The sequence below is a fragment of the Phacochoerus africanus genome, chromosome 14 (genome assembly GCF_016906955.1).
Source record: "Phacochoerus africanus isolate WHEZ1 chromosome 14, ROS_Pafr_v1, whole genome shotgun sequence".
NCBI lineage: Eukaryota > Metazoa > Chordata > Mammalia > Artiodactyla > Suidae > Phacochoerus > Phacochoerus africanus.
In genome coordinates this window covers 58777093-58790214 of record NC_062557.1, presented here as the reverse complement: position 1 = coordinate 58790214, position 13122 = coordinate 58777093, and the positions used below count along the sequence as shown (strand labels likewise).

Here is a 13122-nt window from a genome sequence, read left to right as displayed (position 1 = left end):
GAGCAGAAAGGGCCTTTCACGCAACACTCACTCCTCCGGCTGGCTGGGGGGGCCCAGGCCGGGGGCGGCCTCGGCTGCTAAACCAGCTACCCCATCTGCGTCTTCTCTGACGCGGTGGGTGCTTCCACGAGCACCCTGGCAGGGATGCCGCAGGTTCACGAACCGCCTGGAGGCGGGGAGGCTTGTCTTCCTGGCCCCGTTCCGTGGACAGCATCCCCTACGAGACGCCCTTGCCCGTGCTGCTGTCCCTCTCCTGTCCACACCGCCTTCACAGCCCCTTGCTATCCCTCGGGGTCCACACGAGTCCCGCGTCTCTCCCTCCCAGCACCCTCCGGGAAGCTCTTTGGCCTTCTCCTCCTCAGACCGAACCCCCAGCAGCAGGCACAGCTTCCTTCACAACGTGAGTTAGGCCCTCCCGTCATCCGGCTTGACATAAAGCTCAGCGAGGCATGCGGAGCAAACGCCAGCACGTCCTCGTTCTGGACACCAGCTTTCCAACAGGACTGCCCCGTGTTTTTAGATGGTTTCATGGCTGCACCCACGGCACGTGGAAGTTCCTGGGCCAGGGACCGAATCTCAGCCCCAGCTGCAGCCTCTGACCTGCTGTGGAGGGCCGGGGATTAAACCTGAGCCCTGGCAGTGACCCGAGCAGCTGCAGTTGGATCCTTCACCCACTGTGCCACAGTGGGAACTCCAATACTGCCTGTTTAGTAAGCTGTTTTGGCACCAAAACCACAGGCATCTGAAGCTTGTTGAAATTTCCACCCCCCCGCCCAAGTCTTTATATTTGCTCCATTTAGCCACATCTCTGTTTTTGTTTTTTTTTTTTTTGCTTTTTAGGGCTGCACCTGTGGCATATGGACGTTCCCAGGGGTTGAATCAGAGCTGCAACTGCCGTCCTGCACCACAGCCCCAGCAATGCCGGATCTGAGCTGCACAGACAAACCACACCACGGCTCACGGCCACGCTGGATCTGAGGAGCCTGGAAGATCCTAGCTGGATTCGTTTCCACTGCGCCACGATGGGAACTCCTGCTTCTGATCTTCTTCTGGACCCAACAAGAACGCACGCTTATTCATCTAAATGTCATTCTTCTTACCGACTCGCCTGCCACTTCAACCTCTTCAAAATCACTAGCACTTTAGTCGCTTGGGACTCTGACTGTGGACATGGGGTGATATGAGGCTTTCGAGTCTAAAATGCTTGATTCCACCTGGAAATGTTTTACCCCCAGGCCTAGAGGCCGGCTCAGCTTTGTCACGAAGGTGTCAAACCGCACACGCGCCCCGAGTCCAGCCTGCAGTCCCGTCCGCAGGCCAGGGGGCAGGGGACAGTACCAAGCCCAGCTCTTCCTCCTCCGGGTGAGCCACACGGGACGGGCTGCCTGCGTTTCCCGAGGGCCTTCTATTTGGAAAGGCGGCGAGGCTCCACCTGTTCCTCTTATGCGTCCTGCGTCCTCTCCATCAACAAGTCGGTCAGTTGCTTGTCAGAGACGCTGAGCTGCTGACAGGTCCCCAGGACCTGGCTTAGATAAACTGCCAGGAGGTGCTTGCACTGGAATACCAAGCACACAGCCAGTTAGAAACTGGGAGGGCCAGGCCGGACAAGCCCTGACACCCCCGTCACCCATGGGAGAGGGGCCGGGCCTGCAATGATGGGCCTTTGACCTCGCTGCCGAAAAGCTGCCACAGAGGGGGACAGAGGAAGGCGCTCTGGAAGTCAGTGGGGACAAAAGTTTTGCGCTGCCTGCTGTTCTGGGCAATGAGGTAACCCCCCCATGAAAACCAAGATGGTCTCTGTATTTCAGTTCTAAATTCTCTCTCCTCTGCCTTCAGACAGCTGTTAAGAGCAGTAGCTGACATGCCTTGGGGGGCCTGTGTTCCTCCTGGGAGTCTCTCAGGTACGTCTGACAGCCCCCCAGGGGGACAGGTCTCACCCCACTTTGTACACGGGCTCGGGGCCTACCTGCTGTGTTAGAGTCCGGGGCCTGGGGAGGGGGGTAGGACCCGTACCTGAGCTGGCCTGTGCCACCTCTAGGGAGACTATCTGTATTGCAGCCCGCTTTAATCCTGTCACTTTACAGGTGACATCAGCTGCGAAGGCGGCATCCAGTTCCCAAGATGTGTGATTAGCGGTATAAAGGAAAGGGGAGGAGAGGCACGGATGCTGCAAGACTTAAACACAGCTGCCTGCTCTCAGGTGGGCAGTGCCCGCTCCCCTGGATGAGGAGTCCTGTCTGATGCCTGCCTGATGCCCTGGACTCCCGGGCAGTGGGTGGGGGCACTGCCGTGCCCTCCTGCCCCTCCTGCCCTGTGAAAGTCAAGCTCGGCTACGGGCCAGGCTGTCTCGTGTGCCGTGGGAACAGCTCCTGGCTGGGGTTGGGGGTGTTCGAAGTTGCCCATGTCTGACTTTTACTGGGCTGGCGGATTCCCCCAGGCTGCATCTGTGATCTTGGGAATTAAAATGGGGAATTGAGGTAGTTCTAAAAATGACACTGCTTTTGGGAGGGTGAGCCAGAAAGAGGTGACAGGCTGGAGTCAAGGACAATCAGTTCTCTGCTTCGAGGAGGTGCCGTGAGACTCCTGCTTTGTGTGGCTCTCTACAGCACTGCGGTGAGGCGGGGAGGAGGGGGGGGGAGGGAAGGGGAAGGGGGGAGGGGAGGGGAGGGGGGGAGGGGAGGGGGGGAGGGGAGGGGACGGAGGGCCCGCCCACCCCATCCTCACCAGCAGGCTGTCACCCTTCCGCAGCACCGAGAAGGCAAAGGCCGGACACGAGCAGTAGTGACAAGAAGCCAAACACGTGTATGTTTTGCCAGAACTTCCAAGAACCTGGAAGGAAGAGGACAGACGGGCTCAGACTTGAAAAGGCGTTTGGGATGCCACTGCTGTGCCCTCGGGGACCGCACGCGAGGCCGAGGAGCTCCAGGCGAGTGAGGGCATCGGCGCGCAGCGGCCTGTTTCTCGGGCTGGGGGCCCGGGCCGGGGGTGGGGCCCCCGATCACACGTCCCGGCCGCTCAGCCCTCGCTCCCGGCCGTGGGAGTGGGGTCGGTGGGGGGGCGGAAAGTGGGCAAGGGCCTGTGGAGATGGGGACGGGAGGTGAATCAGCGGGGGCTCTGTACACCACGGGGGATGACACAGCAGCTGGGGGCGGCGGGCCGCGATCTGCCCGCGGACCGGGGCGCACAGATCCTGCGGGTGGAGGAGGCCTGGGCAGGGGGCCCGAGGGGGACACGTAGGGACACGATGCGTCTGCAGCGTGACTGGACAACCGGGAGAAATCACTTGCTTCACGTCTAACCGCCAGGCCGCCGAAGCCCAAAGTCGAGGCCAATTTCCGACCTGGACGCGGACGGCCAGCTCCTGAGGCTTATTTACAGGGAAGTGCCGCTGAGGAATTTGCTGCGGGCTTTCAGGTTTGTTTCGGGCTCTGCGATGGCATCTGCAGGAAAAGGCCAGCGCTCCCAGAGTCCTCTCCTCTCTCCCCGCAAAGACTCCAGCAGCAGGTACGGCTTCACCCCCGGGGCAGCAGTGCTCCGCCACGCGTGGTGCCTGCTGGTGGGGCGGCCAGGGGTTCACACGACACACGGCTCTGCCAGTCCGGTGTTTGGACCAGGTCGGTAGAGCTCTCAGGGCTGTAGGATGACCCGGGAGGGCCAACGGCTGGGTAAGAAGAGGCCTTTGCAGCCGTGAAGGATGCCGGTGCCAGGCCTGAGGCGGGGACCTGTTTGGCCGGGTGTCGGCGAGTGTCAGCGGAGGCATTTCCCAGGAGCTGGGAAACCTCACTGAACAGAGAGCCCGAAAGCAGACTATTCCCACCTAATCCCGGGAGAGCACCCATCACCTTCCAGACGCGGCAGGAACAATGCCTGGGTCTCCAAACTGTTACCAACTACCACAAACTGTAGATTCTTCTTCCCACTAGACTTGGTTTCGCCAGGTGTGAGCCTCTGGAATTCCGCACGGACCCGAATGGCTCACTGTCCCTTCTTGTCGTGAAGAAGGGACCCCAGGCCCTCAGCATACTCTCTGGACAAGCTAAATGCCCGGAACTCAGGGACGCAGAAGTTCTAGAGGCCCCCGTGCCAGTCCTCTCAAAGGCTGGCTGAGACGAGACATGTCCAGCCGCCCGCGGCAGAGTTACTGCAAAGGGATGGGAGATGCGGCACGTGCTGCTTCTTTATCCAGCAGTGGACAGCTAAGGAACCAACCGTCAGGCCAAGGTCAGAGGCAGACTTGTTCAGAGCTGGAAACCGGCCTCCGGGACCACCTAACCCAGTTCCTTCACCCTCTAACGGAAAGGTGGCCTCCGCTTACGGGAACGGCTCCCAGTTCTCCCACTCACGGTCTGCGATATTTGTCCCCTAGGAGGAGAGAGCTTTTAGAAAAAGAAATGCAGGAAAGCTGGACCCGTGTGTCCCCGTCTCACCGAGGTTCTAAGGACAGCAAGTCATCCATTCCCAGGGACAGCTGGGACTGCCCAGGCCTCTAGCACCCACCCAGCGGTCCGCTGCACTGCCTGCTGTCCCCGCGTCCGCTGCCTCTCTCTGCAAGAGGACTACGCGTTCCTGCCCTGCTCCGTGCAGGCTGGCTCTGGGACCTGCTTTAGCCAGTGACACGTGGGCAGCCGCAGAGAGGCTGAACACTGGCCCGCTCTGCTGAGACCACACGTCCCAGACCCCCGGGGATTGGGCTCCCTGAGTGGAGGAGTCCTGGAGCGGAGCTGCAACTGACTCTCAGTGAATAAGCACAGCAAATGCGATCGACCCTTCGTTTTTATAAGCCTTTGAAATCTGGGGGTCACCGTCATCACAGCAGAACTCAGCTCCTGCTGACGGATGCATCCCTTTCCTAGGTGAACCCAGGTTCATCAGAAAGCAACTCAGGGGACAACGGAACTGCAACTTCAGAGTACTTACCACTCTATGCCTGGAGGAGGCTGACCTGTGCAGGGCATCAAGGCCGTGTCTGCCTGGCACAGACCCTCTGGATTAAGCCAAATTCTTATGAGACCACTACACACAAGGAAACCAGCAAGGTTACTCTGACAGCATCTACATGGTGTGGCTGCAGCCTCACTAAGTTCAGAGTCCAAGCTGCCATCCACAGTCCTAAGACGTTAGCATTTTTATGACAAATAAAGCAGTATAATGTAGCACAGAATATGAACGATGAGAATTACGTCACGGTAACCCTGGGAGGAGCACAAAGTCAATGACAACTGAAATCTTTCAGAGACAAGAGTTTTCAGCTAAAAACGAGGCCATGGAACTGGACAGTTAAGAGCCTGCTCATGCGGGTCAAGTGTTCTGCTGATACTGGAACTGAGACAAAAAATCTGAAGCTAAAAGACATGGGAAAATCTCAAAGGCCCTTCTTGAGGGTGTATTTTAGCTGCGTAAAAAACCAGAACCAAACCAAAACAAACAAACAAAAAACCAAAACCCTGGGAAAGAAAACGGAAGCCCTTCCTCAGGTGTAACCGTCATCATTTGCGTTCCGATTACTAATCTATGAAGCTCACCGTGAGAAAACTGTAATGGGCGGTCTCCTTTAAGTGAGTACACCCCCCAGATTTTAACTGCAGCGTCCGACACTGATGACCCCATCCTGGCTAAAGCAGAAACGCACGGGGATGTGCCAGCGGGCTGAGCCATGCTCCAGCAAGCGAGTCCACTAAGCAAAGCCACCCATCTGCCCCCGAGGCTCAGTCCCCGTTCCCTGACCATCAATCCACACGGTCTCAACGCTTTCAAAAGGTCCTAAGTAAATCCAAACAGGCAAAACTTCCTCTTTTCCTGGCCTTCAGCAAGGCCTGGATTACATACAAGAGCGGACGGCTTCTTTTTTTACCCCTTCCAAGCCACGCACACAATTTGGGAGACCACAGCCAGTGTTTTTATTGCATTCCCAACATCTCCTTCTTTCTGTCCTGGCCACATGTACCACGGTCTCCTACAGCCGAACCCGGGGCAGTCACAAACCCCTGATGCCAGATGAGACTGCTAACCTACTTTTCTGCACCTCGGTTTCCTGCAAAATAAATCCCTTTCTGGGCTTTTGGAGAGACGGGTCACCGACACGTGGAAGTGACTCAGAATCTGCTCAGAGACTGCAACGCTAAAGCTCTATCGCAAGCTCCAGGGGGCAGGACTCAGGTCCAGGTAAACGGCCTGCATTCGGCCCAGTGTGCTCTGTGATGAATGCCTCCCGACAACGATTTTGACAAATCATCTCTAGCAGCTGAATCTGGGCATGAGGAAGGACCTTGCAACGCATTTGGTTTTCGATGGCAAGCAAGAGGTAACGAACAAGGCGAGGCTGTCAGGGCTTCCCCAGGGGTGGGAAAGGACCTCTGTTCTCAAACTTGAGGAAGGCTCAGGTTGACTGTGCGCCCTCAGACGCGAGGACAGCCTCTCCACACCACTGCTGGTTCGCCGCGCTGCTCCCAGGCAGAGTTAAGAGGCCATATGTATCCTATTCTACCTACCACCACTCTAATTTTACTAAGTTGGCTCAACTGTTTTTCAGTCATCCAGGAATGACTACAAGCTGGTCACTAGCTTTCATGGCGACTCATGAGGACATTCTGTCCTAAGGAGATTCTGTTGCCGGAATCCCCACCCCGAGAGTCCCACCTGGTACACACGCCGCCCACTGGGCGATGACATTGAGGTGATGGACTTCCGGTCTACGAGGTCCAGGGCCTGGACGGCTGAGGAGCCGAAGACAAACTTCAGCCTGGGGAGCAGAAGAAGCTTCGGATTAGACTGTGGGGCTGCAAGTCACTTCTGTAACGTAACCCCGAGGGTCATCACTGGCAGTTTTTAAAAATTCAATTTGTTTCAATTTGGGGGAAAACCCCCCAAAAGATAATAATATAGCAAAAGGTCAGGAATCAACCGCCCAGAATAAATGTCAGCATTTGTTACAGATGAAGAAGCCCTCTCGGAGTTCTTGTCGTGACACAGTGGAAACGAATCCGAGGAGGAACCATGAGGTTGCAGGTTCGATCCCTGGCCTCGCTCAGTGGGTGAAGGATCCCGTGTCACTGTGGCTATGGTGTAGGTTGGCAGCTATAGCTCCGATTAGACCCCTAGCCTGAGAACCTCCATATGCCACGGAAGTGGCCCTAAAAAGCAAAAAAAAAAAAATTAAAAAAAAAAAGCCCTCTCTAGCTTCGGGTGTGGCCATTAAAAAATAAAAGAAGCCGTCTCTATACCCGAGTGCCTCCTACCCTTCCCAGGGTCCCTCATCCCTGACGGGGTGTGTTGGCTGGTTTCCTTCCTGTTAATGTTTTTATGTCATTATATGTAGTACATGTGTGTATGTACACACACACACACACACACACAAATACACCCGCATACATAAACACAAGTGGTACTGTTTTTAAGGTTTAAAACATAAAAGGTATATTGTAGGTTTTATTGGCAACGTTTTTTCCTCTACCCACTGTGCTCCTGAAAATGATGCATGTATATGTAAGTGTGTGTGTGTATTTTTAACTTTTGAATAACATCCCACCGTATGCACAGAACACAGTTTATTTCCTGTAGTCTACTGATGTGCGTTCTGAATGTTTCCCTTTTACGCTGTCATTCTTGTCCTCAGTTACCTCCGTACTGTCACTGCCTTAGTGCACGCAGAGGAGAATCCTTCCCGGGTATATAAGTGAAAGTAGAACTGCTGGCTCTTAGGACACGTGCACTTTCCGACTCGAATAAGCAGTGGGAGGAGCCCCCCCCACGGGAGAGAGTCTGGCTTCCCCCACATCCTCCCCCGCACCAGCATCACCAGGCCTTTTCAAGTCTGACCATCTGATGGGTGTTAAATTTGTACTTTCCGGATTGGCAGGAACGGCATCCAGCTGATAAATGATGTGCTGGTAAAAATCCCATACGTGGGAAAATTCTTATGTGAGCTGAGAAAAGTTGGGCAGAAAATTGTGTGTTTAGAAACTCTCAATCATGCTATAAATTTTTTTCCTTAGGTAAATCCATAATTATCTCAAAATAAAACATTCATTAAAAAAAAAAGTAATAAACCCAAACGGGGAGTTCCTGTTGTGGCGCAGTGGTTAACGAATCCGACTAGGCACCGTGAGGTTGTGGGTTCGATCCCTGGCCTCGCTCAGTGGGTTAAGGATCCAGCGTTGCTGTGAGCTGTGGTGTAGGTTGCAGACGTGGCTCGGATCCCGAGTTGCTGTGGCTCTGGCGTAGGCCGGTGGCTACAGCTCCGATTAGACCCCTAGCCTGGGAACCTCCATATGCTGCGGGAGCAGCCCTAGCAAAGGTAAAAAGACAAAAAAAAAAAAAAAAAAAAACCTTAACGGAACAGGAATTATCACTGGGTGGTACATTGTTGATGTTGTTTATGTTTTATTTCCCAAGGACTTTTTTCTTCCCTAAGTATGGGTTATTCTTATAAACTGGAGAATAAAATGGTTCAGCTGAATTAAAATTAAAAAGGTAATATTTTAAAGAACCCATATGATTTGAAACAAAGCAGAAAGACAGCACTACTAAGGCTGTAAAATTAAGTGTTCAACTTCATTTTCCAACAAAGTAAATCTCATTACATGACAAACTTTTACGATGGGAAAAGTTTTTTATTTTTTTATTTTTGTCTTTTTGCCTTTTCTAGGGCTGCTCCTGCGGCACATGGAGGTTCCCAGGCTAGGGGTCTAATCGGAGCTGTAGCCGCCGGCCTACACCACAGCCACAGCAACACCAGATCCGAGCCACGTCTGTGACCTACGCCACAGCTCACGGCAACACTGGATCTTTAACCCGCTGAGCAAGGCCACAACCTCCTGGTTCCTCGTCGGATTCGTTGACTAATACGCCACGACGGGAACTCCGGGAAAAGTTTTTTAAATTAAACACATGATGACTGTCTATGGACAATGGAAAATAAAGACATAAAATTGGGCAATAAGTTTATCAGAGATAATCCCAATTAACTGTAAAAATGGATCTAAGAAGAATGTTTTCAAACTGCCGTGTCTATTTTTTAACATGCTGTGTACATCTCATGAACGCAGTATTTTTCTTTCCCACTTTTTTTTTTTTTTTTTGGCTTTTTAGGGCCGCACCTGTGGCATATGGAGGTTCCCAGGGTAGGGGTCAAATCAGAGCCATAGCTGCCGGCCTGCACCACAGCCACAGTAGCACGGGATCTGAGCCATGTCTGCGACCTACACCACAGCTCACGGCCACACTGGATCCTTAAACCACTGAGCCAGGCCAGGGATCGAACCCGCGTTCTCATGGATACTGACTGGTCAGATTCGTTACCCCGAGCCATGATGGGAACTCCTCTGTGCCACCTTTAATGGTTACAAAGAATCCCATTGCAAAGATGAATGACTTTTATTTTTCCCTAAATGCTGTTTTTGGGTTTTTGGGTAGTGAGAGTTTAAGTCTACTTTGAATAATTAGATTGTTTCCAAACGTTTTTTTCTTTTCGCTACCATGAACAACAGTGGAAGCATATGCTCGTTGTGAAGTCTGTATGAACATTCATGACTCCTTCCCTGGGTTATGTTCTTAGAAGTGGAGTTTCTGGGTCAAAGAATATGCACATTCTAAAGCTTCTGTTGCCAGCTGCCAGATTCCCTTCCAAGTCCTACCGCGCACCATCAGGGCATCAGGTAACCTTTCTCATGCTCTTGCCAACAGCTGGCACATTCTCACCAACATCTTTTCTGAGGTCACCAGCTGTACAGATGCAAAGTTACCTCATTCTTTGAATCTGTAGCTCTATGATCACGAGTAAAATTTACTTCTTTTTTCCAGTGCTTTTGGTAACTTGCATCCTTTTATTATTTGCGTGTTTCCTTTGTTTTAAATGTAATTTTTTTTTCTAATCATAATCTTGGCAAAAAATTTAAGAAGTAGAGAAAAGGTTAAATAAAGCCTTTCTCCAAACCCCACCTCTTTCCTTCCCCCTAGGATGATCTCTGGTGTGGGCTGGCATATAGCTTTCCGGACTTTCAAATACGTGTTTTTGTGCAGTTAAATGTCCAGTTATTCCTAGGTAGCTTTCACTTCTTTGTTGCTATGGAGAATGTAACTGATGTTTGAACTTTGTCTATGAAGGAAAATGATTTTAAGTTTCTGTATTTAAAAAAATAACTTTATTCTTTTTTTAAAGTAGTTCTATCACCAACAAATCGGGATAACTGTCTCCCCCTACAGACAGGTATACAGTTGACTCTTAAGCAACCTGGGGACTGGGGCACTGACTCTGAGCACTTGAAAATCTGCACGTCTCATTTCTTTTTCATGTGTGAGAGTAACAGCCACGACTTTTAGAACAATGTTAGCGGCAAATGGGACAATAAGGAAATGCCTTAGACTGTCAAATACAGTGCTGCTATTCACTTGAGACAGAGCTTTTGTTTTTTTGTTTTTTGTTTTTTGCTTTTCAGGGCCGCACCTGCAGCATGTAGAAGTTTCAGGGGTCGAATCTGAGCTGCAGCTGCCGGCCTACACCACAGCCACAGCCACACCAGATCCGAGCCGTGTCAGTGACCTATGTCGCAGCTCATGGCAATGCTGGATTCCCGGACCCACCGAGCGAGGCCAGGGATCGAACCCTCATCCTTATGGATACTCGTCAGATTCGTTTCCGCTGCACCACAATGGGAACTCCCGGAGATAGATTTTTAACAATTGTATCAAGAAAATATTGTTTCTAGTTTAGTAAAAATATTTTTTAAAATCAAGAGCTGATTTGAAAGAATGTGGCCTTTAAAACACATTAAAGTTTAAAAAAAAACACAACAAACCAAATACACCAGGATGTATACTTACGATAATAGATGCTCATCAGAAACTGTAAAACAGGAACAGAAAGAAAGGTAACCGTGTTAAACCAGTAACCATGGACAAAAACATCTTAAAAAAATTAAAGCTAAAAAGATCTTTGTGTCAGATGGTGAACTGAACCTAGGCATCAAATTTTACTCTTTCCCAATATTCCCCTCAACAGTCACCAAAGGATAAAAACAAAAACAAAAACCAAAAACTCCCAAGGATGAAGCCAGGAGAAACACAACTATGATGAAAAAGAACTTATAAGACCTGAGAAAAGTGAGCTGGAAGCTGTCAATGGGGAAAGCCAAGCAACAACCTGATTTACACCTCAAAATCTAGTAACCCCCCCCCAAAAAAAAAACCTCAGAAATGGGTGGCACCAGACAGTTCTGGAGGTCTTTGAAAGCAAGTTTAAGAAGCTAGAAGGTAGTAAAATAACACTTTGAGATGTCTGAAGAAATATATCCAACATATAATTCAATACCTAGCCAAACTGTCAATTAAGTGTGAGGATGGGAAAACAACTTTTTCAGACATGCACAGCCTCAAAAACTACATCTGGTACTCTTCTTCTGGAAGCTACAGAGTATGTGCTCTATAAAATAAGGCAGTAAACTAAGGAAAAGAAAACTGTAGCATAGGAGTTGTGGCTCCGCAGTAACAAACCCAACCAGTATCCATGAGGATGTAGTCCCTGGCCTTGCTCAGTGGGCTAAGGATCCAGCATTGCCGTGTGCTGTGGGGGAGGTCACAGATGTGGCTTGGGTCCCGAGTGGCTGCGGCTGTGGCGTAGGCCAACAGCTGTAGCTCTGATTCGACCCCTAGCCTGGGAACTGTCATATGCTGTGGGTTTGGCCCTAAAAACGCAAAAAAAAAAAAAAAGAAAAAAAAAAAGAAAAAAAGAAACTGGAGGATATACTAAACATAAGGCCCAACTTAAGTAAAGGGAATTTCCTTAGATGATAATGGCGAAGGGGGATCAGGAGAGAGGCCACTCCATTTGAGTGTGCCCCAGGAAGCTCTGGGGGTGACTTCTACAGGAAAAGGAAGTTGCTAAGACATTTTATTCATCCTAACAGCTTGAGTAGATATTTAGAACACTGGTATATTGAGTGAGGGAAAAAGACATAGAAAAGTAAACAAGCAAACAAACACAGTTTTAATTCCAGAGAAAGCAGAAAGTTACAAGAAAGAAAAAGTAATCATAGCTTTGTCCATGACTCAGCGGTAACTAGATTTTTTTCATCATCAGACATGTGTAAACTCAGGCTACTGATCTACAGAAATGATCATTACAGGACGGGGGTCAGGAAACTAGTCTAAAACACAAGTTTTTGAATAGCAGAAAACGACTCTGCTGAAAAAGAACATGAATCAGTGGTGGTGGTCCCTCTGAGTCACAAGCATCAGGGCACCCACCGTGCCCCCCTTCAAGACCCTCACAAGTGCACAGATGACTCCATTGCGATAGAGCCCATTTCTGGCAGGCAGCGTTTGAGCTGACAACGGATTGGCTTTCCCCCATCCTTCTGCGGATCAGAAAGTGTTTGAACACCTGGCTGCCCTAATCGCTGAAGCCTATCCACTGCTTTAGTTTTAACGAGAAAGTTTAGTTTAAACGAGAAAGCAAAAGTTGGCTTCCTTTTCTCAATTCTTTAACAACAGTAACAAACACTTTTCAAAGTGCAGCCCTTTTCAAACAAAAGCCATGCAAGTGAACAAGCAGGGGCAGTTCTGAGGCCACTGAGACGTTGGCTGAGCAGCCCGACGGCGGCGATGCATTGTGGTCACTTTGGGCAGGATGCTCTCATACAGGTGTGAACACGCGGACGCCGCCGAGGTCGGCCGGGCGCCCGGGAGCCTGGTCACAGAGCATCCTCTGCTGGTCAGAGAACGAAGGCACGGTCACAGTGCCCAGATGTTCTCCAGTCACTGCGTCCGCACACGGGTTCGCAGCCCTAAAATATTTATTCGCTGAACAAGGTGTATGCGAGGATTAATTTCAGCGAGTCTGGACTCTTAAAAGGGCTGCAGGGGAGGCGAACAGGACGGAACCTCCCTCCCGGGGACTCCGGCCCCGGACCCCTCGACCGGTCCCCCGCCCCCGGACCCCTACCGCCCGCCCAGTCCAGCCCAGCCCAGCCCTACTCGGTGCGCCGTCCCGCACCGCCGCCGCCATCTCGCTCAGCAGCTCTTCCACCACAGCGGGCAGCGTAGGAACCCTCGCGGACACCGCCATCGCCGCTTCCGCACCAGCCGGGGGCGGGGCGAGCGCGGGGACGTCAGCGTGCGTCCCGGCGC

The 13122-nt window shown here is 51.4% G+C and overlaps 1 protein-coding gene across 1 annotated transcript; it reads right to left on the bottom strand.

Moving 5' to 3' along the window:
• Positions 1–919: 919 nt before the first annotated feature.
• Positions 920–13111, bottom strand: ZSWIM7 (zinc finger SWIM-type containing 7). The gene is made up of 5 exons (XM_047756921.1): positions 12970–13111; positions 10819–10840; positions 6637–6739; positions 2725–2829; positions 920–1555 (listed from the first exon to the last, which is right to left on the bottom strand). The coding sequence occupies exons 1-5, from the start codon at positions 13058–13060 to the stop codon at positions 1442–1444; spliced, it is 435 nt and encodes a 144-aa protein (XP_047612877.1). The 5' UTR covers positions 13061–13111; the 3' UTR covers positions 920–1441.
• Between the last annotated feature and the right edge of the window lie 11 nt (positions 13112–13122).

Excerpts from the sequence above, each read along its gene's own strand:
- ZSWIM7 (XM_047756921.1), bottom strand. The coding sequence starts at position 13,060 with ATGGCGGTGTCCGCGAGGGTTCCTACGCTGCCCGCTGTGGTGGAAGAG. Across the intron at positions 10,841-12,969 it reads GGTGCGGGACGGCGCACCGA|TTTCTGATGAGCATCTATTA; the intron begins GTAGGGCTGGGC and ends CCTGTTTTACAG. Across the intron at positions 6,740-10,818 it reads TCTGATGAGCATCTATTATC|GCTGAAGTTTGTCTTCGGCT; the intron begins GTAAGTATACAT and ends TCTGCTCCCCAG.